Raw genomic sequence first — 25,514 nt, 5'->3', positions numbered from 1 at the left:
GGAATTCTGTGCCACTGCGTGTGCGCAGAATTCATGTCCCCTGCTGATTTATTTGCTTCCCCGCAGAAAAAAGACTTTCTGACAGGGAAGCAAAGGGAAGCTGCAAGAGCAGTCACACACCACTCCCTAGCAGTTCAGGTACATCGTTTCAGGCACCCTGAGCAGCCGGCAGAAAGGTATATCACCATGGGGCTGGGGACACCCCAGCCAGTGACTCCTACCCTGAGCCTGGAACAGCTGCTAGTCCTGGCTGGGCTGGAGGCAGGAGAGGACAGGACTTCCTCTTCCCCTGCCAAGGAGTGGCTGGGACTGTGTCAGACCCATCCACAGAAACCTCTCCCAGCTGCAGGAAGCTCGGCATCCTCTCCTGCCCCCATCGCTCCTCAGCTGCAGGGGGAGGGGTTGCTGTATGGGGAGCTGCTCCCCCATCCACCTAATCCCTGTGCATCCGGACCTCCCATACCCAGACACCCCCGCCAAACCTCACCCCATACACCCATAACCCTCCATACCTGAACTCCACCCCACTGGACCTCAACTCCTGCATTTGGAGCCCCCCTGGACCTAGACCCCTGTCTCCGAACCCCCATCCCTGCACCCAGACCACCCCCCACTGAGCTCCCTGCACTCAAACCCCCACACTGACAAGCCCCATCCCCCCCGCACCACCCTGAGCCCCTACATCCAGACCCCCACGCCACTGACCCCCAACTAGCTGCACCCAGACCCCACCCTACCAAGCCCCCCTCCCTCAGTACCCAGACTCCCCTGCTGCTGAGCCCAAACCACCTTCACCAGGAAGCCCCTGCAGAGTCCCATTGCACCTGGAACCCGCCCACCGAGCCTCTGTGCATCCAGATCCCCCCACACCTAGACCCCCCAGTTGAGCTGCCTGCACCCAGATTGTCCCACACATAACCCTCTCAGCCCACACCTGGATCCCCCCACATTGAGCCTCTTCACACTTGGATTCTGCCCCACAACTGGTGCACCTGGCACAGAGAGGCAAGGCCCCAGCGTATTGCTGGGGCAGGCCCAGACCTTGTGCTGTGTCAGGGCCAGGTGCAGCCTCACCGCTGAGTCCGTGTTCTGGGGGTGGGTGGGGGAGAGTGGGTGATCTCCCATCTTAGTGCAATCAGTGGCCAGTGCTCCCCAATGCCATGCTGGAGCCTCTGCATTTATTTATTGACAAATAAAACTTGCAGAATTATAAAATATTGTGTGCAGAATTTTTAATTTTTGGTGCAGAATGTACAAATTTGGTGCAAATTTTTGGTGCAGGAGTAAAAGGTCCTTCTACCAGCTTCCTCCCTCTCCAGTAGAGCTGTGTGGGAATGGGATTTTCCATTCCACACACACACACAAAAAGAGAGAGAGATTAAAAAAAATTATTATTCCAAATTGGAACAAAAAACAAAATCTCAAAATTTTTCTCAGGAAGAAAAGACAAGAAAAATACCACTGGGGGGGAAATGAAATTTTTTGTGGCTTGTCAGCTTCTTGGTCTGCCTAGACGCTTGCCTGATGGGCTGCTGAGGAGTCAAGGATTCTGAGAAACAGGCTCTCCCGAAACAAGGGGAGCAGGGGGAGGAAATATCTGGGACCTCAGGAAGGCAAGCCAGGCAGCTTGTTGTCTGATGTTCATCAAAAGTTTCAATGGCATTGACTTGTTCCTGCAGAACATTTTGGTTTCATTAAATTGGTATTTTCAAATGGAAAATTTTCCGTCAGACAATTTTCAACAGGCTTTACTCTGCAGTTTATTTCCCACCTTCCTAGAAGTCCCATGTCACATTAGCCTTCCTTCCAGCTTAGGAAAGCAGAATGGAACTCTTGGAAACCCATCACGATTGTTCTTAGATTGGCCTTAGTTGTTTCTGCAGAACAACATAAAGAGTTTGCCTGTTTTTAGGGAGCCAGAGACTCAGCATTTGAATGTGGATCTCTTGCATAGTTTTCAGAACAAATCACATAGCTAAAGAACCAGCCCCTGTGTTTACCAATATGTAACCTTCAAGATGCGCTAGTGTATTTTTATTGTATTTTGTATCTATATCTTCTTGGAGCTGAATTAAACTGACTTAACACTGATAGACACAAGCTACTCCAAAAGGTATAAAATACATAGTTTTACAGTTTTCTAAAGCCTGTATCCTTTTATTTTTTGAATAATGTCAATAATCATGTCATTTTCTAGTAATAAAAATATGAACTTCATGTCTTCACCACTGCAGATTACCAAATTTTGTCACTTAGTGGTTGAGCAAATGTTAAAAAAACATCAAGATTACTTAATCACAAAATGTTCATTTATTTTGATAACTGTGATTTAGTTTTAGTTACTTCTCTGTAACCTCTCTCATGGATAAGCTGGCCCTCTCGCGTTCCTCCACCACCCAGTTTAGATGTAAACATTCATAAAAATGCTTTGATTATCTTGTAAACCAAATTGATTTGCATACAAGTATATACAGTATGGTGACAAGGAATTACAGAATGGGGAGAACTGAGAGAAAAACAGAGCTGGTGCCTCAGGGAACAGCTTAGGTGTACATCCCCCACACAGGAGAAAAGAGACCTACTGCTGACAGACAGCAGCCACTTCCTTCACTTTAGAGGACCAGCAATGCTTCTTACACTTCTAATCAGCATTCCCCTCCCTTTCTTGTTCTCTCTTCCCCTTTGATCTGCATATAAACATCCTTCTCACCACCTAAAATTATACCATGAATCTTGGGCAAAATTTTCAAGCTTGGGTGCCTAAAGTTAGGCATCTAAATCCATATTGGTCTTGTTATATTAATTAATGTACTCTGGTATATTCTGTAAACATATTAAAGTTTTAGTAATTTGAATCCTAATATATTGTGCTACATCGGGGGGATGGATTTTTTGGTGAGTATTCTCTTATATATGGATTAGCAAAATTAATAAGGTTCTCCTTCACTAATAGTCTCCACTTCAGTTGTCCTCGGTACTTCATTACAACATACCCCAATGCTCACACATCTGCTCTAGTTGGGCACATCGTATTGTATGAGATTATTATAATATAACATTATGGAAATGACAGTGAACGATCCTGACATGTCCGTGTTTACTAGGACTGTATGTGTTAACCATTCCAAGTGCTATTTCTTCATGTTAAATGTATCTTTTCTTAATAAGAAAAGGAAAAAAATGTGTTCACCATTTATGTTGCAGGATTCCAGTCAGATTGAATTACTTAAGGAATTGTTGGATCTCCTGAAGGATATGGTTGTGATGCTCTTGTCACTACTTGAAGGTCAGATCTATTTTTTATAATTGCGTGTTATTACTTTCAGTGTTATGAAGCTGAGCTGTCACAATGCAATAATTAATCTTTCAGAATTGTTCTTTAATTGCATTTTTATTATGCCAGTGCAAAAAGCAATTTAGCTTTTATTAAAAAATATTTAAAAGAGAATGATATAAGGTGCGCATACCATTGAAAAAAGAAAAGGAGTACTTGTGGTACCTTAGAGACTAACCAATTTATTTGAGCATGAGCTTTCGTGAGCTACAGCTCACTTCATCGGATGCATACCGTGGAAACTGCAGCAGACTTTATGTACACACAGAGATCATAAAACAATACCTCCTCCCACCCCACTGTCCTGCTGGTAATAGCTTATTTAAAGTGATCATCAAGTTGGGCCATTTCCAGCACAAATCCAGGTTTTCTCACCCTCCACCCCCCCACACACAAACTCACTCTCCTGCTGGTAATAGCCCATCCAAAGTGACAGCTCTCTACACAATGTGCATGATAATCAAGGTGGGCCATTTTCTGCACAAATCCAGGTTCTCTCACCCCCTCACCCCCCTTCAAACTTCAAATCCAGACTCCAGCGAGAAACTGCTGAATTGGAATTCATTTGCAAATTGGATACTATTAATTTAGGCTTAAATAGAGACTGGGAGTGGCTAAGTCATTATGCAAGGTAGCCCATTTCCCCTTGTTTTTTCCTCCCCCCCCCCACCCCCAGACGTTCTGGTTAAACTTGGATTTAAACTTGGAGAGTGGTCAGTTTGGATGAGCTATTGCCAGCAGGAGAGTGAGTTTGTGTGTGTGTGTGTGTCCCGGAAAAAAAAAAGGGGGGTGGGTGAGAGAGCCTGGATTTGTGCTGGACATGGCCCACCTTGATTACCATGCACATTGTAGGGAGAGTGGTCACTTTGCATGAGCTATTACCAGCAGGAGAGTGAGTTTGTGTGTGTATGGGGGAGGGGGGGTGAGAAAACCTGGATTTGTGCTGGAAATGGCCCACCTTGATTATCATGCACATTGTAGGGAGAGTGGTCACTTTGGATGAGCTATTACCAGCAGGAGAGTGAGTTTGTGTGTGTTTTTTTGAGGGGGGGTGAGGGGGTGAGAGAACCTGGATTTGTGCAGGAAATGGCCCACCTTGATTATCATGCACATTGTGTAGAGAGCTGTCACTTTGGATGGGCTATTACCAGCAGGAGAGTGAGTTTGTGTGTGGGGGGGTGGAGGGTGAGAAAACCTGGATTTGTGCTGGAAATGGCCCAACTTGATGATCACTTTAAATAAGCTATTACCAGCAGGACAGTGGGGTGGGAGGAGGTATTGTTTTATGATCTCTGTGTGTATATAAAGTCTGCTGCAGTTTCCACGGTATGCATCCGATGAAGTGAGCTGTAGCTCACGAAAGCTCATGCTCAAATAAATTGGTTAGTCTCTAAGGTGCCACAAGTACTCCTTTTCTTTTTGCGAATACAGACTAACACGGCTGTTACTCTGATACCATTGAAAGAGCAAGGAAAATGCAGAAAAATACATTTAAAGGAAAATTATGGAGATTTAGGAATGAAATTGGAAAAGAGGGGTTTTTTGTCGTGTTTCTGAACATAAATATGAAATTAATTTATTTTTACATGCATTTATAGATAAACTAAATAACTTACTGTTTTAACATACAATGTAGGTAATGTTGTAAATGGGACTATTGGAAAACAGATGGTGGACACACTGGTAGAATCATCTAGTAATGTAGAAATGATCTTGAAGTTCTTCGACATGTTCCTCAAATTGAAAGACCTAACCAGCTCAGATGCTTTCAAAGACTATGATCCAGATGGTAAAGGCATCATCTCAAAGAAAGAATTCCAGAAAGCAATGGAAGGTCAGAAACAATACACACAGTCAGAACTTGAATTCCTTCTGTCCTGTGCAGAAGCTGATGAAAATGACATGTTTAATTATGTTGATTTTGTGGACAGATTCCATGAGCCAGCCAAAGACATTGGATTTAATGTGGCAGTCTTGTTAACTAACCTTTCAGAGCACATGCCAAATGATTCACGCCTTCAGTGCTTACTAGATCCAGCAGCAAGTGTACTTAATTACTTTGAACCTTACCTTGGCCGTATTGAAATAATGGGTGGAGCCAAGAAAATTGAAAGAGTTTACTTTGAAATCAGTGAGTCCAGTAGAATGCAGTGGGAGAAGCCACAGGTGAAAGAATCCAAAAGGCAGTTCATATTTGATGTTGTAAACGAAGGCGGGGAACAAGAGAAAATGGAGCTGTTTGTGAATTTCTGTGAGGACACAATCTTTGAAATGCAGTTAGCTTCTCAGATCTCTGAATCAGATTCAGCTGAACGACCTGAAGAGGAGGAAGAGGATGAGCCTTATTATGTAATGGAAGTTGGAGATGATGAGGAAGAAGAAAAATCTCTGGAATCAGCTTCAGCTTTTGCAATGGCCTGTGTTGCAGTGAAGAGGAATGCTGCCAACTTTTTAAAAATGGTCACTTTAAGGAACCTTAGGAAACAATACAGAAAAGTTAGAAAGATGACTATAAAGGAATTGGTGAAAGTGTTTTTCTCCTTTTTCTGGATGCTATTTGTAGGGTTATTCCAGTTGTTCTTCACCATCGTATGGGGGATTTTCCAGATTCTCTGGAGTACTGTGTTTGGGGGTGGCTTGGTTGAAGGAGCCAAAAACATCAAAGTTACCAAAATATTAGGGGACATGCCTGACCCAACACAGTTTGGAATCCATGATGACATCATGGAAGCTGAGAAGGTTGAAGGCATTGAGCATGGCATTAGAGTTGAACTTGTGCAGTTTGTGAAAGGTGAAAAAGGAGAAACAGACATAATGTCGGATATTTTTGGCATTCATGCAAAGAAAGAAGGTGGCTCAAAACATGGTCATGATGCTGGGCTCGGTGATGTTGCAGAAATAGTTGGTACAGATACTCCTCCCTCTTTGGAAAGCACTGTTCGTAGGAAAAGAAAAGCACAGGTAGGTGGAACAAATTTATTGTCCCTTACAGCAAAAATGTATTATATATTACTAAAAGTTCCAGTAATGACTGAACTTATTTGCTCACTAAATTGCTGTTCCTATGAGATACAGTATATACTCGATCATAAGCCTGTTCATTTATAAGCCGACCCCCCCCCCAAGATGGATAAGTTAAAATGGAAAATTTCTATGACCCATTCATAAGCCAACCTTGTAATTCAGGGGTCAGCAAACTTTGGCTCCCGGGCCATCAGGATAAGCCGCTGGCTGGTCGAGATGGTTTGTTTACCTCGAGCGTCCGCAGGGACAGAGGTAAACCGAAGTAAACAAAGTGTCCTGGAGCGCCAGCTGCTTACCCTGATGAGCCGGGACAGCAACTGGTGGGGCAGTTTTTTGGGGGGAAGAAGCTGGGGGTCCGGGGAGTAACCCCTGTGACCACCCCCCACATGACCCCACCCCTAGCCCGAGACACCCACACTCTGCCCATCCCATCCCTTCCCACCTTAGCTGGGGAGGGCCAGGGGAGGATGTCTCTGGTCTGGCCGGAGCTGCTCCGGCAGGCCGGTCAGTGCGGCCGCAGCCTTCTCCGGTGGGCCAGACCGGTCGGCGTGGCCGCAGCATGTTCCAACGGGCTGGGCCGGGTGGCACGGCCACAGCCTGCTCTGCGGGGTGGGGCTGAGTGGCACAGCTGCAGACTGCCAGCCCCGAAGCTGCAGCTGCTTCGGAGGCTGGGGGAAGAGCAGTGTGGCCAGAAGCGGAGAGACTCTGGCCCCGGCTCTTCCCTTCTGGCTCTACTGGCTGTGCTGCCTCTCCTTGCCCCCTCTGTTGAGGGGAGGTGCTGTGTCCCACCTCTTCCTCTCTATACCCGTTCATAAGTCGACCCCCTTCTCTGGTGCTTCCCTTTTTTACTAAAAAAATTCGGCTTATGAACAAGTATATATGGTATATATGCTAGGAATGTCATTTTCTTATATTTTATTATCTAAATCTTATAACAAAGAATAATTTTCTGGAAAGGAAAATTTTAGCCTACTTTTGACTTAATAATAATAATTATTGTTGTTCATTTAGATTGCAGTATTATTACTATTTATTATTTGTATTACTTTAGCATCAAGGAACCTCAGTCCTGGACCAGAACCCCATTGTGCCATGCACTGTACAAACACAGAACAAAAAGACAGTCCTTGCCCTGAAGAGTAGTAGCACCCAAAGAGTCCTAGGTGCTTTCCAGACCTAGTTGCTAACTTCCCATTCTGTAACTGTTATTTCAGCCTCCTCCCTAATACTCTTCCTCCATAATTATACCTGATAATCCCCTTAACTTACTTATTTTGTTTCCTTAATTGATTACACTTAATAAGCTGTCCTTTGTTTCCTACTCTCTGAAATAGCTTTGCCTGAATTTATTGATTTACTGTTAATTTAATATTTACTTTATTTTTAATTGTCCTTTCCTGATGTGAACAGTTTATCTTGTTCCACTTCACTAAATATCTACATAATTGAGTGTAATTCCATTTAAAGATGGGCCTGAACCAAAACTCTGGATCCAAATACATTTTCAAATTTTGAGAATGTCTAAACTCTGCGGTATAGGTCCATCTCTACTTGTATTTGGCCATTTCAAAGGCTTCTCTTCTATAATGGGTTTTAGCCCAGCCCTTAAGGCAGTGATATGATTTCCAGGATTTTCAATATAAACCTCCACTACATGACTATATAATGTACTATTTACTCTTCAGTCAAGCTTTTAGCTTCCATTAAATGTGTATTACCATTTTTTCCTACATATCACATTATATTTTCCATTTACAGGACAGTTTATTTATTTATGTCTGTTTTATATACATTTTCTTTAAAATCCTAATTTACTTATGACTATTTCATTGTCAAATCTCATTTTGCACAAATTCCTGATAATACAGTAGCAATTTCATGTCATTTTATATGGATAGTTTGTTGTATTTACATTAGTACTGAGGTATTTAAAGGACATGGTCATTGAACAGAGTGAATCGGCTTTGATATTAAGGTCCCTGGTAAGCCCTAACAAGTAATTTATAATATTTTTTCAACAAATTTTGCCTTTCTTTCTATTACCAAAGTGATTGCAAAGTTCTTAAATGTATTTGTTGTTAATTATTATTCTCATATTTCTTTTGGAATTAATGCAGATCATTTGAATCATTAATTGTGACTAATCAAATATACAATTTTTGGTTCTTCAGGTAGATGCAGCTCTATATTCCACTTAGGGGTGTGTGCACACAGTATACAGAAGCCAGAGAATTTTGCCTAGCAGTACCAATGGGAGTGGGAAGGAGAGGGAGAGCTCAAAGTGCAAATTTTACAATCTAATACACAATTCAAAATTGGCTTTCAATGAATCATTCAGCATTTAATCTAAAAGCTGCTTTTTATTAGTATTCACACTAATAAACTTGAGTGCTTGGGCATTGAAAAGTTAATGTGAAAAGTTCTCAAACTGAAATTCTCTTTAGTATTTGTGGAGAAAAAACTACTGTTTACTCAGACATAGTCCCTACAGTACCACAGTGTAGTAGGAGGAGCCACAAAATAAGGAAGCGAAAAAACAGACATACTATGTACGGTTCTGTCATGGAGAATGTTAATTTTTTTTTAAGATGACTGTCTCTCTCTCTTACTTTTAAAAACGTGAAATGGTAATAACCCTTTTGAGGTTTCATTGTAGCTTTTATAAGGGAGCTTGGAGAGGAAGGATTGTCCAAACTGAACAGTAGCCTGCCACTTGAAAAACCTGAATTCATGGTTCTGTTCCTCCACAGACTTCCTGCGTGACTTTGAACAAAACACTTAGGCACAGATTTTCAAAAGTGTTTTGGCATTGCTCCACTCAGCATTGCAGTACCTAAGTGATTTAGGGAACTAAGTCATTTTCAAAATTGGTTTAGACATTTAGTAGCCTAAGTCCCAATGACTTTCAATGTGATTTACAATCCTGGGAAAATAACTGATTTTTTTCATTACTGGCAAGTTCAGGGGAAAAAAATTAAAAATGGTTTGCCCGTACTGAATCCAAAAATTGCAAAACAATTTTGGCAAATCAAAGCTCTGTCATGTTTTGTTCAATCTGAAACTAATTTTGAGCATTTTTAAAGGGCTAGATTCACAACATCGGAGGAGGTGGTGGTGCCACCATTCTTCTCATTGTTAGCCCAGTTGTTGGGGTACTGACGTGGGATGTCTGGGAGACAGGTTCAATTGCTCCCTCTGTCTGATTTGGAGAAAGGATTTCAAGTTGGGTCTCCCACATTACAGGAGTGTTCTCCAACCCACTGGACTATGGGATATTGTGATGAGTATCTTTCAGTTTCTCTTTTCAAGGCTGTTCCACTGTGTATAAATAATTAAATAGTAATTGGAGCAGGGACTGGAACTTATGAATAACTATGAATTGCCACTATGAATGACAATGAATAGTCATTGGGACAGGGAAAGAAACTGAGAATGATTCTGTAGGGCAATCACCTAAGATGTAGGAGACCCAAGTTGAAATTCCTTCTCCACATCAAGAAGAGGGGGAACTGAACCTAGGTGAGTGCCCTCACTACAGGGCTAAAGAATATGAGGAGACCACTGCTGCTGTCATCTTTATGTGAATAGCATCTAAGTTCCAAGTAAAAATTATGACTGAAATTTTTGGCAAATAGTTCTGGGTGGACCCAAAACTGCATTTTTCTGCAAAATAAACTTTCTGACAAAAAGATTACATCAAGGTTTACTCCTAAGTCAATCTTTAAAATGAGACTTAGGGCTTGCAAAACAGAGTGAAGCAAGGCCTAAATACCTTTAAAAATCTGGTCCCTAGCCTCTTTGTGCCTTAGTTTCCTTTCTGTAAAATGGGGATAATAGTACATCTTTATCTTACAGGGGGTTGAGGGTAAATAGATGCATGATTGTGAAGCGGTCAGATACTATGTTATGGGGGAATAGATAGATAGTTTAAGGGGGGAAGTATTGCAAAAATAAAACATATACATATACTCTGCTAATTTTGATTAGATTTATAGAATACTATTACTTTAATCTATATTGACAAAATAGAAAATGTTGCCACTATTATAAACTAAACAATTACATGGAATTTGTGATATTGACATACTGATATTTGTGATAATCAACATTTTTCCACATTCATAGAAATTATACAAAACCATAGTTACATTAATTTTACATGCCACTCGTAACTGTCAAGTTCTTAATGGTGATCACTGTCCTCCAGCTAATTTTAAGCTATGATCTGTGCTCAGTTATCTCCATTCCTTTCTGGTAACTTCACCAGTCTCATTACATTGACTATTACTTTGAGTCATTCAGTCATCTGCACCGATTACTGTATTAATAATATATCTTGAAAACATGTTAGAGGAAGAATCACGATAGTTTTCACTATTGAAATGTTGTCTGCTACTTGTTTTAGAAGCAAAAAAATTTAGAATTATGATAATATGAAAGTGACCCAGTGTTAATGAGACATGGTGGTAATTGATTGTTTTGTTTGCTTTTTAGAAAGCATTAAGTAGAATTGAGAAGATTTTTTTAAAAGTAAGTTTATGGCAATTTTAATATCTTTTTGTTTTTAGATATCTGAAATAGCAAAAGAAGATGAAACAGAAACAAAAGCAGAATCTGAGAAGGCTGAGTAAGTTACTTTTACACTATTGTTTATTTTCTTGCTGTTCCTTGACGAGCTGGCCAGAAATAGCCCTGAGCAGGCATTGATTGGACTCTCCATCTTACCAGTATCTTGGGCAGCCAGCACAACTCTTCACAGGCAGCAAGCACTTTCACTGAGCAGCAGAGCAGGGACCCTATCCCAGGTGCAACTGTCAGCAATCCATAAAAGCCTATTCACAGTCTTGTAAAACTCTCTGCAGCTGCTTCACCTAAAATCCCGAGAAACATTTTTAACATGACAGCCTTCATTAGTGTGGTATTTACTTCACTTGTTTCCAAGCAGCAGGTGAGGCAGTGTGTGATCAGCTTGTGCTGAATCATAGAATATCAGGGTTGGAAGGGACCTCAGGAGGTCATCTAGTCCAATCCCCTGCTCAAAGCAGGACCAATCCCCAACTAAATCATCCCAGCCAGGGCTTTGTCAAGCCTGACCTTAAAAACCTCCAAGGAAGGAGATTCCACCACCTCCCTAGGTAACGCATTCCAGTGCTTCACCACCCTCCTAGTGAAAAAGTTTTTTCTAATATTCAACCTAAACCTCCCTCACTGCAACTTGAGACCATTACTCCTCGTTCTGTCAACCTTCTGAAGTATTAAGATTGATAGTCCTGCCAATTTCTTTGTTCTTTTTGATTGCCTCCTTTTATAACCAGGTGGTCTAGCAAATCTGATGACTCACACAGCTTTCTTGTTCCTGGCATACTTAAACAATTTATTCTTCTTCTTCTTTATATTTTGGTCTATTATTCAAATTCTCACTTTAGTTCCATTAATTTCAGTCCTACGAATACCTCTTCTAACCTGCTAAGTTTATGTCCTGGTGTTTTTGAGCCACTTGTGTTGGAGATTTATTTTTTAAAAGGATAATTTTGAGGCCCAAATAAATTAGTGTAGCTAGACATTTAACTGTGCTATTTTCTTTCTCAGCACTATACATACCTTCAGTGACTTTAACAAGGTAGACTCTAAAGTCTCCATGATGGTTCAGTAATTTTTAATTTCTTAACTTGTTCCCTTTCAGGCTTTTTCTAACTAATTTCCTCATTTTTAAAAAATCCCTTTCTTAGATTTCACTGTTAGAGAATTATTTTGGTATTTTTGTCTGCCCTTCCTTTCAACCCTGTGCAAGGATTTTAAGCATAAATGTTACTTGCAATGTTACAGTACTTCTCTGGTAATTGTCAACTGCACTTAAACTCTTTTGCATTTCTCTGTACTAAGAATCCAAAGAATCAATTCTATATGTTTCTCAGTATTAAGACAAAAATAGCCTCTCCTCTTGTATGCTCCAAAACAAGCAGTTCCGGAAGCTTTTGTTTATTACACCATGTTGTGTTATGATATTAAACTGGTTTATATTTAGGTGGTTCAAATCTCCCATTTTAATGGTTTTGTTAGATTTTATTTATTCCTTTTCCCTAATCTCTCTCAGCTAACTGATTTCAGTTTCCTGACCCAGAGGCTAGTAATGTACCTTATCAAATGCCATTGATAAAATATCTAGGTATTCCCCCAATACCAGATAGTTCACCTCACCTATTCTTGGTTAGGCTTTACATATTGTTATGTAGGCATTTATAGCTTTTATTTTCAATTCACCTAACCTCTTTCTATTGACAGTTTATTTCCTTATTCCTCTTCTGCACTTCCTTCCAATTAAATCATAAGTGCTTCTCTCTCACTATTGTATACACAGATTCCCTTGTACTTCTGCTATTTACTACCATGTTTCATTTTCAACTTAAGTACTTTGCAGTACCTGCAAGCATGCAGCTTAAAAATTCTAGTTCTAAAAATTCACTCCCCCAAATCCTCATTGTCATTGCCAGCAGTCTAAATCCTTTTTGGTTGATTAAGGAGGAGACCCTGCCTTTTTTATAGAATCCTACTTTCCAAAAAAGGTTCCCCAGAGCTTACTAAACATAAACCTCTCCTCTTTGTATGGCTGGCCCTCCTGTGCATATCATCAGGGGCATTCCAAAGAAAGTTAATGCAGGAGCCGTGGAATGATGCTTTGTTAGTAATAATGTAAGTAGCTCCTCAGAGTTCTCTCAAATGGTTCTTTATTTCACTGGTACTGCTATATACCAAACCACAAACTCCTCTCCATTTCTTTATAACCAACCATCTACTTGCCTCAAAGTTTCAATCCCCTCCCACCTTGGTGGTAATTTACCTTACCATTCTCACCGTTATCACACAGTCAGCTATTTATGTTTTGAAAACTGAATCTTCTAAAACAACAGTGAGTCTTGATACTTGCTTCTCATAAAGGGAATTACCTGTTCTGTTCATTTCTTCTTGAAGCACCTGGCATTGGCCACTGTCGGAAGACAGGATACTGGGCTAGATGAACCATTGATCTGACCCAGTATGGCCATTCTTATGTTCTTATGAATTCTTTTGTGCAGGAGGAATAATTGTCATCTTCTACATGTTTTGTAAGGTGGGTCCTTCTGAAGGAAATTTTCCTTTCATTCCTCACTGATTCCTTACTTTTATTATGGTGATTTTTTTGGTTGAAATGAAACCACTCTGCTATGAAATTGTGTGGCACATCCATAAATGTTTCTATCTTCTGTTCAACTTTGAACTCAAAATTCTGCACATAAACTCTGATAATTTTGAGTTACTTGCACTGGGTATATACATACTTCACTTGTTTAGGCAGCAAGTAATTGTACATTTTGCATTTGGTGCTAGTAACCCCACTTTGAGCTGCTTTTGCCTTTTCTCCATTGATCGCCCCTAAACTCACTAAGTGGATTATTGCTATTCTTCCACCTCACTTAGTAGTAAGGTAACTTTTTTGACTCTTGGTTGTATTCTCTAACTGTCACTTCTCATAGTCACTCACCTCCATTCACCTTCTCTGCAACTAACTCACACTCAAACCTGCCTCTCTTTATTGGGACACACTGTTTTAATCATAGCATAGACAATGCGGGAACTTACTCTGTTTTATTTCTGTAATCTTTTTTCTAGCATGGAAGATGGTGAGAAAGAAGACAAAGCAAAGGAAGAAGTACAATCTGAGCATTTGGGAAAGGAGGAAACCAAGAAAAAGAAACGAAGGCATGGACAAAAAATAGAGAAACCTGAGGCAGTTATGGCTAATTTTTTTAAAGTCGTGGAAATTTATCAAACGAAAATGCTGGTAAGTTTTGCTCCCATTCTTTTAGTCAAATAACACAGAGAACAGCTGTGCATGAGATACAAGGAAGAGATACTGTCAGTTTTTTACAAATTAATTATTTGTTAAAATTGATCATGTTTTTACAGTAGTGCCTAAGGGCCAACCAAGAATGGAGCGACATTGTGCTAGGCACCATACAGATGCAGAATAGTAGACAATCCCTGCCCTGAAGAACTTAATATCTAAAAAGAGAAGACAGACACAGGGTCAGGGGAGGGGTACAACACACAAATAGAGTGAACAGTGTGATGGCAGAAAACATCGACTTAGTTCTACTATTCATTTATTTAATTTTTGGGAGGTGAGTTTACTTAAGAGGGGATCTGATAAATGGAAAGAAAAAGGCAGAGAAAGGGAGTGAGGGCAGGACAGGAAATGGCGGGGGAGAAGAGGGTAAGATGTTGAGTGACGCTGAGATGAAGAGACTTGGAGAGAAAGGGAGGAGGAAGCTTGGAGCAAACAGCCAATCAGCACAGGATAGAGAAAGTCAGAGAATATTCTACAGTTTTGACTGGAATGTCCAGAGGTAAAAAGGGTCTCTGCTTTGGCTGCTTCTGTTTCTACCATAAGTGCTGGTGCTGGAGGTGCTGGGGGGGCTGCCACACCCCCTGGTTTGAAGTGGTTTCCATAAAAAAGGGGTTTACAGTTTGCTTCAGAGGCTCACTGACAGCAATTCCGGGCCCCAGGGCAAAATAGTCAATGGGCCTCCACGCACGCACAAGCCGTGGACGTGGTCTGCCTGACATTTGGGCGGTGCTGCACCTGCGCTGGCTGGTGCCCAGTGAGCTGCCAGCTGCGCTGCTGGGTGCGGTCTTCCAGCACGGCCAGGGCTTCCACATGCCCGCCCGATAGGGTTGCCAACTGTCTAATCGAGCAAACCCAAAGAACCTTGTCCCGCCCCTTCCCTGACACCACGTCCATGTCCCGCCCCTTTTCCGAGGGCCTGCCCCCTGCTCACTCCATCCCACCCTTCCTTTGTCCCTTGCTTTTCCCCACCCTCACTCACTTTCACCAGGCTGGGGCAGAGGGTTGGGGTGCAGGAGGGGTCATGGGGTGCAGGCTCTGGGAGAGAGTTTGGGTGCTGGAGGGGGTGCTGGGTGCAGGTTCTGGGAGGGAGTTTGGGTGCTGGAGGGGGTGCTGGATGCAGGCTCTGGGAGAGAGTTTGGGTGCGGGAGGGATTCGGGGTGCGGGTTCTGGGAGGGAGTTTGGGTATGGGAGGGGGTGTGAGATCAGGATCTAGGAGGGAGTTTGGGTCGGGGTGAGGGCTCTAGGCTGGGGCAGGGGGTTGGGGTGTGGGGAGGGTGGAGTGTTCGGGTGGCTCCCGAAAGCGACCGGCACACCCTTCTTGCAGCAGCTCCTCGGCAGGGATGCAGGGGATCTCCATGCACCGCTGCCCGCAGGTACCACCCCCGCAGCTCCCATTGGCCGCAGTTCCCAGCCAATGGGAGCTGCAGAGTGTGCACTTGGGGCAGGGGCAGCACGCAGAGACCCCCCTCCCTAGGGGCCGCAGGGACGTACCGGCCGCTTCCGGGAGCAATTGCCTCCTTTTCCCCCCTCTCTCAGCGGGCCTGCTCTCAGCATCCCCACCATACAAATTGTTCCAGCGCCACTGGTTTCTGCCAATTGGAGTCTGACTGGCTCCTCTGTGTAGTTTTCCCCTAAGGCCAAAAATATCCTGTCATGAATATATAGATACAAAAGAAAAGGTGGCAAAAATTCTAGACAGCAAGTCTGGTGATTCTACCATGAGAGCTCTAATTGTTTTGTTGAACATTACAGAATATAGTTTAGATTTGACTCTCTTAAATAATTTCCTAACTGCTTCCCCAATTCTGATTCCATGACACTTCTAATTTTTTTTTATTTAAATGTTCCTCGTATTTCCAGCATTACTTGGCTAGAAATTTCTACAACTTAAGATTTCTTGCTCTGTTTGTTGCATTTGCCATCAACTTTATACTGCTATTCTACAAGGTAAAGTATTATTTATTGCATTTCATTCTTTGTAGGCTTTTCTACTTATTTTCCAGAGCAGCTGACTGAAGGCTGGTTTTAACATAGTTAATCTAAACTGGACACCCATTTTTGTAAGCCCTACATGCACTGACTAAAATCAACACTGCCAGTCTAGAAATAATGTATCTAAAATTATGTTCTTACCTGAGTTACTAATCACACCTTGAGTAACTAAACATAGGTACTTCTGTATTTTATTCAATCTAGGACAATGAAAACAAACTAATCAGTTGAGCTTTTATTTATTGTCATTTTTTTCTTTTGGCTCTGGTGCACTGGCACAATGTGATTAGGTCTGGCTTGCAAACCCTGACAAAGGAATGTCTAAATCCCAGCCAAAAAACAAAACAAAACAAAACAAAAACCCTCCATCTCTCAAAGCACTTTCAATTTTCTTAAATGTTTCTCTAAAATCTAATCCTAAATTGGTACTTCAACTCACATGACTGTTTCTTTAACAGTACAACTCTTTGCATAATACTGATCACCTTGATTTTCAGCATGGAAATGATAACTAAATCATTTAGGAATCATATTAAGGTCTCTCATACTCTAGCTGGCTTAGATAACGTTTTTGCTTCTGTGTGTGATAGTTCTGTTTTGTCTATTTGTAAAATTTGGCTACTTTTTCCTCAAAAGTGTTCAGTGCTTTTTTTATTAAAATATTCACAATTCAATTTAAAAATTTATTTAAAATAAAACAAAACCAAAAAAAGTAGAGGGTAGCAATGGGGGACTTCAGTGCATTGTTTCCCCCACATTGTCTTCATCTTTAACTATTTCTAGGTGTGAGACAATACTTCAGTCTTCATACCCATCATCCCGTCTGTTTTCTCACTGAAACCAACAAGGTTGTTAGTGCCTATTGTGAAGGTATTTTTTGTGTTGAAGACACCTGTCCACTAGGAACCTGTTTTAAATTGTTGAGGACGTACAAGCAAAAGAATAACAGATGCAAAGGATGGATTTTAAACAGCAGGCTGCAACTTTATTAATTTACAGCATGATATGCCAGGCATTTAATGATTCAGTGCAAGGTTCCTTGGGGTAGATCCACCTAAATCTAGGACTTAGCTCACTTCTGAATCCTCTTGCATTCCCCCAGCCAGGGAGCTAGGAGTATCAAGGGGGAACATTAGTCCATGAAGGCTTCAGGTTTCCTTTTCTCCTATAGGCACACCAGCGAAATTCTGGTTCTCATTTATCCCTTGAAGCTGGCCCTTTTAGCCTTTATTTGCATTGATCACCAGCCTCAAGTTGTGACTAACTAATCGGTCTAATATTAAACATTGAAGTCCTATTGCTTACAACTCAGCTGGGCCTCCATGACACTGCACAGAAAGAAAAAAAAAAAACCCTACTGGGCCTCAGCCACTTTGGCTGAACAGGAAAAATTCCTTTTTGATATGAAAATAGGCAATTGGTCGTAACAGCAGCACCCTGAAGAACTCAGATCCTATACTAAATGACCTAGAAATGTCTGGGCAGAACTTAAATCAGCCCACTTAGTCCCCACAGCCCAGCCAATGGGAGGCAGAAGATCAGAGGAAGAGGGACCCAGCTCCCTGTATCATCAATTCTCTCCTGTGTCACTGGCTCATCCCTGTTGGTCTGACCAACCCTTGGTGGGGGCATGTGGAAGACATTGCTCAATTAATTTTGCATAGGTCATCAAACATGCCATCAAATGGTAACAGTTTGGCCAATACTGATCTGTACTGACAACCTAGAAATGAAAGGCCAATTTCTCTGCTGCATCCAGCCTCCACTGGTCATAGAAGAGGATAGAGAATTTTGGATTTCCGGGAGCCGATTATGGCTCCCTGATTCTGAGGCCAGTTTCGCAATGGCCCTGGCAGAGTTTAGAGCAACTGGGAGCTTGTTGGCCAGATATTAGTGTGAAATGCTAATCAACTGCTATAGCAAGACTTGTAAACTTTTTAAAGAAGACTGTGAAATAAAAATGTGTGCACAAGTAAATTGGTGACAACAACATAGTTTTTGCCCCCTTTCTCTGAGACTAGTAGTCAAAAATAATGTAAATTCCAAAACAAACCCTGAAGTTTGTTATACCAGTCTATCTCAGCATTGCATTAATTGTTTATTTAATAAAACATTGGTGTTACTTTTGCATTGATTTTGCTTTCATTTTTGCCATTGCATGCCCTAACAGGGAGATTTGTAAATTGAGCTACCACTGAATTGCTCCTTCTATGTCAAGTGTGAGGTACATTGATGAGGTAGTGTAGGAAGCCTGCACTCTTCTTGTATCTGTGCCTGTCTTGTTCTGAGGATGAAGAACTTCACTCTTTAGGACTCAGTGCTCATGTAAAGTGCAAAATGATCTTCATAAAAAAATTAAAATAGAAATAGGGAGCAAAAAGAGATTTGTCCTGTGACTAAGAGAATGGAAGAAAGCTTAAGTTGTTCCTGTTGCTTTGTGTGTGTATGTGTGTATTTCTCCATTCCAGGTGACAGAAGAACCATTAGATGAGTTAGAGGAAGACTCTGATCTATGGAATTCATTTGAAGAAGAGGAAGAGGAAGAGGGAGTGGTGTTTTTTGTTTTACAAGAGAGTACAGGTTACATGGCACCAACACTCAGGGCTCTAGCAGTTATTCATACTATCATCTCCTTTGTCTGTGTGATTGGATACTATTGTCTAAAGGTGAGTTGTGTGTATGTTTGAAACCCAGTTACTTAATCATGTTTGGTAGACAACTAACTCCAAGTCACTGTTCTGAGACTTTGAACTCTTCAGTTTCAATTGAATGTAGACAAATACCAAAATCACTCCGCGTAACACAATGAATATCAGAGCTGAGATCAAGATGATTATTTTTGTCCAGACTCTTTTAAGCATCCATCACCTTTATATCTGAATGGCTTCCACAGAACTGGTAGGCATCTTACTGCTCTGAGGAAAACATAATACAGTATAATATAGTTTAAAATATTCAGAGTTTAAAGCCTAATCAATCACGTTAAAAGCAGTCATCTTCTCTCTTTATTCTAGCAGGGATTAACCTGAAGGAAAATAAATGTTAGTATCTCCCCATCTGCTCTTACTCGGAGTTTTTGTTGCGTGATGGCAAGTGTTGTCTGAACAGAGGCTGCCATGTGTTGAATCAATACATTCTTGACCACCCAAACCACACACCCACCCCAGTGAGCATCACCAACTTTGGGGATATTGCTGGCTTGCTCTCCAGGGCAGTTTGGAAGCACACTGCACCAATGCAACCACCCCATAGTAGACTTTCTGGCACCAGGTGCTTTCCACCAAGATTTGTAGATAGGACAGTGAAGTACAGCATCTAGACTTCGCTTTGATTTCTGTTTTCTGCCAGAAGTTCAGTTTCATTTAACTTTTAGTATAAATACATTTATCTTTTATATAAACAACTTTCAGTGGCTGAAGATGCTGCTGCAAGAGCCCTGACACCTTTATGGTCACTCCTAAATACAATATTCTCAACAAAAAGCAACATCAGAACTCATTTTTTATTCCCCTGAGCTGAGTAACCCTCCAAACCCCACCACTGTCCAGAATACCCTGTTCTTAGAATGTACCCAGTTCCAAGGTTTGAAATTAGGTAGTGTTCTGAGGGTTGGTTTTACACTGTAGAGAGACCTAATTGTTTCTAAGAAATGTGTGAACCATTGCAAACATTTTAAATATCCCTTTTCCAAAGGTTCCCCTGGTTGTATTTAAGCGCGAAAAGGAAATCGCCAGGAAGTTGGAATTCGATGGTCTGTACATTACAGAACAGCCCTCAGAGGATGACATTAAAGGACAATGGGATCGCCTGGTCATAAACACTCCGTAAGTAAAACAAGATGTTTAAAAAAATCTAAAAATAGTATAGCTCACCAAATTTTGCAGTGGAACTTCATAACACTCATACCACCTAGTCCACACAAAAAATTGGTTATCTTTCCTGATATCCCAACAAAGATTTTATAGCAGATACTGTTTTGAGGTCTGATATTACCAAAGATCTGTTCACATCGCAAATACCATATCAGGGAATGTATTTTTCCTTTCCTCTTTGTATTTTTCTGTGGTTTGGTTTGTCAATGGCTAAATTTATAGCAATGCTTAATTTATAACTTCAAGTCTTTTGTAAGTCTCTCCTCTCAGCCTCTCCCCTACGAAATTTTACAAATGAATCACTTGGGAAAACAATTTTTGGCTTTTGCACCTCTCTTTTTGTTATATTCTTCTTCTTTCCTTTTTAATTCATATAATAAATTGGTACTTTTTCCCTCTTCATCAGACACAATTAGTGTATAACAAGATAAGTAAACCTGGACTAAAAAAGCATTATCAGAATATCTAAGTAGATCTGACTTTTCTGTCCAGTTTGTAAATAAAGAGTGTAGGATTCACACAGTGATCCATAGAAGTCTTATTTGCTATTCTGTGCATGAATTATACAAATGTAGGCAAGAGAGAGGAAAAAAACAAAGAACTGTAATAACGTTGAGCAGCACTCAGTTCAGAAGGTCACTTGGGTTTTCTTTCCCCGCCATTGTTCAAGGTGTTGAATTGGTTAGAAAGGATAGATATGAGGCACTTTTAAAAATATTGAGATTTCAAATTACCATTTGCATGTTAATGCAACCAAACTGATTATTCTTCAGTGTAATAGATTGAACACAGAATAATGCTTAATCTGAAGAGAATGATATAGAGCCATTACTGATAATCACTTTTCATAGACAGTGCACCTAGGGTACATCACAAATCAAATAGATTTTTACATGTGTGTTCTCTAGTGGTCCATCTCATGCAGATGTACTGTTCTGTGGCAAACTGATACATCAGTGCTATATATAGGTACACCATTACAGTGTGTTTTAATTTTTCATCAAATAAAACATGTAGAAAATTGTACATTATAATTACATATTACTTATGCCCTGTTACGCCATTGCTGTACAATGAGTAAGCTGTGCCTAACGTAGTCCCTGCTCCCAAAGGACTTAAAGGCACAAAAGGCTATAGAACTGTAAAATACAAGAGACAATAAGCATTGAGTGGTTTGTAGTGTTTATAATTGGAATGATTCACTGAATAAGTTGGTTCTCCTTTGAGTGATTATTCCATACACATTCCCCGTAGGTGTATGTGGGCCCAATGCACTCAAGTTGATGACTTTTGTCAGCAGCACATGTACCCTCACTATCCTCATGCATGGAGCTGACGGCATAAAGGGATCTGGCTGCCATATCCCTCTCAGTTCCTTCTTACCTCCCATGGCAATAGCTGGAACTCCCCTTCACTCTTGAGATTTGTTTCTCTTCTCTTATCCAGCATGTAAAAAAGAGAAATCCTCTTTTCTGCATATAGTTATAGTTAGATAGTTTACTGATCCTTCGAGGCTGGGGGTCAGTATGCAAAAATTGCCAGGATTTAACAAGGTGCCACATGCAGGGCTGTGATCCCTGTAAGTGATAGGCACAAAATAGCCTAATCTGTTTAGGCAAGGGACATGTGAGGGATGAATGTCCCATTTGTACCTCCTTTCTGATGAAGATGAAAAAGGAAAGGGACTTCTGCCTTAAGGTACGTCTACCTGAAAAGGCAATGTGTCTCTCTTCAGTGCCCGATCCTAACCACAGGAGGAAGAAGAGCTCATTCATCAGTAGTAAACCTCCAGCTGCCTCAGCTCCTAAGCCCATACTGAGTGAGAAACAGTTGTTCATCTTCGTCTCCCATGGCCTCCATGGAGCGTTTGAAACTGTCTTTGTCCTCTGAGACTGACAGACCATCAAAATCTCATTATTCATTCACAAAAAGGGACAAAGATTTTAAAAAATAAAATAAAGTAGTCTGGTGCTGAATTGAGGTCTCATCACAAACACCAAATGACACCAGCACCATCTGAGGTGACACTATTGACTCTAGCTCCAGTGGGGCCATCGAGACTAGCGCCTTCTTCTCTACCAGAGAGATCGACACCATTGACAGCACAATCATTCTTTATGGCAAAAGATCTATTGTGTCTCCTGCCTGACTGTCCTTTCCTGCATCTTCCAACACCACTCACAGTAGTTTCAACCATGTCAGCATCATCGGCATCTTTTATCACCACAGCACAAAAGGTTCATCTACATCATTGATGCAGCCTACAACATAGGCAGTGCCAGCACCATCAATGGTGACTCATCTCTCTGCCTTCCATACACCTCAGCTACTTCCATCAGCACCAGTGGATACATCTTTGACATTAGTAATGCTAGGGCATCACCAGAGGTTGCCAGTGCCAACACCTTCACAAACACCTAAAGGAACAACTTCCCAGTCACTGAGGGTAAATATATCTCCTCCTCTTCAGGCATGGAGCATGACAGGTCTTTCAGATCTTCTTACATAAGGATACCTGTGCTGAAGCGCAATAGTGTTATTCTTGCAAGAATGTCCGGGTGTGGTGTTCACCACCGTGAGCAGTATAGAGACGGACTACCCACCTTCGCCTTACTGGGCCTCAGACTGCTTCAGGAGTGTCTAGGTCTTCATTAGCTCCAGAGTCATTCTCACCTCCTCCTGAAGACTTTAAAGTTGTTCACAACTTCATGAGGAGGGTGGTCACATCACTAGGAGTGCAAGTGCAACTTGTACAAGACATTCTGCACTAACTATTACTAAGGCTAAGATTTAGTCATGGGTATCTTTAGTAAAAGTACTGGACAGGTCACAGGCAATAAACAAAAATTCATGGCCTCTGACGTGTCTATGACTTTTGCTATAAATACCCCTGACTAAATCTTAGCTCCTCTGGGGGGTCCAACAGCTTGCACCTGATCCAGCAGCAGGGGCTGACTGCCCCTGGCCACCCAATGCTCCGAGGCCCCCATGGACCGCTGCTCCGGGGTGGCCCCCGGGACTGCTGCTGCTCCAGGGCAGCCCCCAGGACTGCTGCTGCTCCGGGACCACTGCTCTGGGGCCACCCAAGTAGCAGCAGTGCAGCTGGCTCTGGGGCCGTTCCAGCAGCGGCTGGTGCAGCTGGCCCCGGGGACGCCCCAGCAGCTGGCTCTGGGGCCAGCTACTCCAGGGAGGCCCAGGGGTCATCTGCACAAGCTGCTGCAGCTGCAGAAGTCATGAAGGTGCCAGAAAGTCATGGAATACCAAGTTCCCTAGAAGGAATTTGATTATTTCTCCAACCACCCAGTTCCAGATTTTTTAGTGTCATGGTGGCAAACAAGTGCTAAAGGCAATTTTACCCTAAAGCTACCCCAAAGGATAAAGAACATAAGAGACCTCAGAATGCCTGAGATCTAAGCCTCTTAGATGCTGACCATTGGTATCTTTCACAGCATGCCCTTCTCAGTGGACTTCAGTAGCTTCCAAGTACACCAATAATATCTCTTTTCATCTTCGGGACATGCCTCTCTCTCTTTTACAGTGCATCAGACAAGTGGGTGCTCAGCACAGTAAAGGAGGATATGCCATCTAGTTCATATCCCTCCTTTTCCCCAACCCACTTTTCCCATCCTTTTTCAGGGACCCATCTCATGAGGCTGTTTTGCTTCAAGAAATACAGTCTCTTTTACAACTGGGAGCAATAAAGGAAGTTGTGACATACCCAAGGCACAATGCAGAATAATGAGTAGCTGTGTCATGCCTGCCCTCTAACCTGGGGTGCCCTTTACAATGCTTTGCTGCTGTAGCCTCCAGTCAGGACTGCTCTGTCTGTGTGTGTGCCTCAGCCAGGCCAGCCATACCTTTGCTCTTACCAGCCTGGGTTATATTGCAGAGTGACCCCAACACACTCCAACACACCCCCAGAAATGTATGTCCTGCCCAGATCTCTCCTGGACAATACAAGCTTATATAAAGTCTGTCATTTTATTGATAGAAATGTTATGCACACATCTTGATTTAAACAAACTGGATTAGATAAAACAATTAACTATAAAGAGAGAGATTTTAAGTAAGTACAAGTAATGAGGCAAAGACATCAGAAATGGTTAAAAGAAAAATAAAGATAAAATGCAACTGTTGCCTAACTTAACAAACTATGTTAAATTCAATGCAAAGTTTCACATCACATGCTTTCAGCAGTCTTACTGACCAAACTTCTTAGGCCAGGATCCCTTCTCCAGTTCAGTGGCTACTTCATTTGTCCCATCTGGTGCAGTGAATCAATGGGCAGAGAGGGGACGAGAGAGAGGGTTGTGGGGGGGGGTGCGGGGGGAAGGTACCTTCTTTTTATAGTGTCTGTCTCCTCCCCACGCCCTTGGAAAACATTTCCAGCTGAGATTCTGGACACAAAAAGAAGGATATTCCCTGCTGCTTTTCCTCTCTTGTTCAAGGTTTCTTTGTCTACCGTTTAGTGCTTAAATGCAAATTAGGCAGAGCACACATTACTTGGTTTGAGACAGACCTTTTCGACAACTTCTGCTGTAGTTTTGGAATGTGTGTTAATTACATTATATAGGGAAATCTTATAATTTCACATACAGTGTTGCCACACATTTTATCAAGATACTATTGACCAGCAAATTATAATATTAGACCTCAAAACAGTATCACGAGGCATACTTTGTACAAAGATTATTACAGTGTGTAGGGTGTGGACACAGAGGAAAGGCTGTTATTCCCACTACTTCCTGATGCCCAGAGAGGTGTTTTTCATTGTGTTCTGTACTTAAGAAAGCTGAACACAGTTGTCAAGAAAATCAAGTTCATGATGTCACCCTTGTGTCTGTTATCCCTTCTGGATTGATATGCTGCTCTTGATTTGCAGGATACTTACTTTCACGTGCAAATATATCATGGCCACAGAAAGTCTCTTTGATTCATGGTAGGCAACATGGACTACCCGTACTCTGTGCACCAGCCTGACCAAGGCAGTCTTTGTACACAGACCTCTATCAGTTCTCCATTTGATCACTCATAGTTGTACCTCTGGTTGAAGATCTCTTATCATAGAATCAAGGCAAATCACTGCACCCCAATCTACAATCTCTCTACTCATGGTGTGGATGATCTCTTGTTGAGCAATAAGAAGAGAGTCTGCTTCCAAGATGTCCAGGCCATTTTGGAGATCAGCAGAAAGGATTCCCCCAAAGTCATTTGTGCAGTAAAATGGAAAAGGTTTTCAGTCTGGACTGAATCTCATGAGTTATCACCAATTAACACCGAGGTTAGACACATACTAAACTACCTGCTGCATCTGAAATCTTCAGATCATTTTCCCGGTTCAATAAGTGTCCATTTAGCAATCATTTCTGTGATAGAATACCCATCCATTGGTGGATGTGTATTCTAT

At 41.7% G+C, this 25,514-nt stretch overlaps 1 protein-coding gene across 16 annotated transcripts in view; it reads left to right on the top strand.

The window, feature by feature from the left end:
* Nucleotides 1-25,514, top strand: part of RYR3 (ryanodine receptor 3) — a 581,477-nt gene that overhangs the window by 521,362 nt on the left and 34,601 nt on the right. For 15 of the 16 annotated variants that reach the window (XR_012159473.1, XR_012159474.1, XM_073348839.1 and 12 more), the window contains 7 exons: nt 3,205-3,286; nt 4,971-6,295; nt 10,927-10,985; nt 14,006-14,177; nt 16,104-16,190; nt 18,704-18,901; nt 19,929-20,059. Coding sequence is in view for 14 of the 16 variants with exons in the window: in XM_073348839.1 (XP_073204940.1) it covers nt 3,205-3,286; nt 4,971-6,295; nt 10,927-10,985; nt 14,006-14,177; nt 16,104-16,190; nt 18,704-18,901; nt 19,929-20,059 (2,054 nt within the window). In the remaining 2 variants the exon portion in view is untranslated. The remainder of the gene's footprint in view (nt 1-3,204; nt 3,287-4,970; nt 6,296-10,926; nt 10,986-14,005; nt 14,178-16,103; nt 16,191-18,703; nt 18,902-19,928; nt 20,060-25,514) is intronic. The other variant, XM_073348836.1, reaches the window with a different exon arrangement.

The sequence above is a fragment of the Lepidochelys kempii genome, chromosome 6 (assembly GCF_965140265.1).
Source record: "Lepidochelys kempii isolate rLepKem1 chromosome 6, rLepKem1.hap2, whole genome shotgun sequence".
Classification (NCBI taxonomy): Eukaryota; Metazoa; Chordata; order Testudines; family Cheloniidae; genus Lepidochelys; species Lepidochelys kempii.
This window is presented reverse-complemented; position numbering and strand designations above follow the sequence as displayed.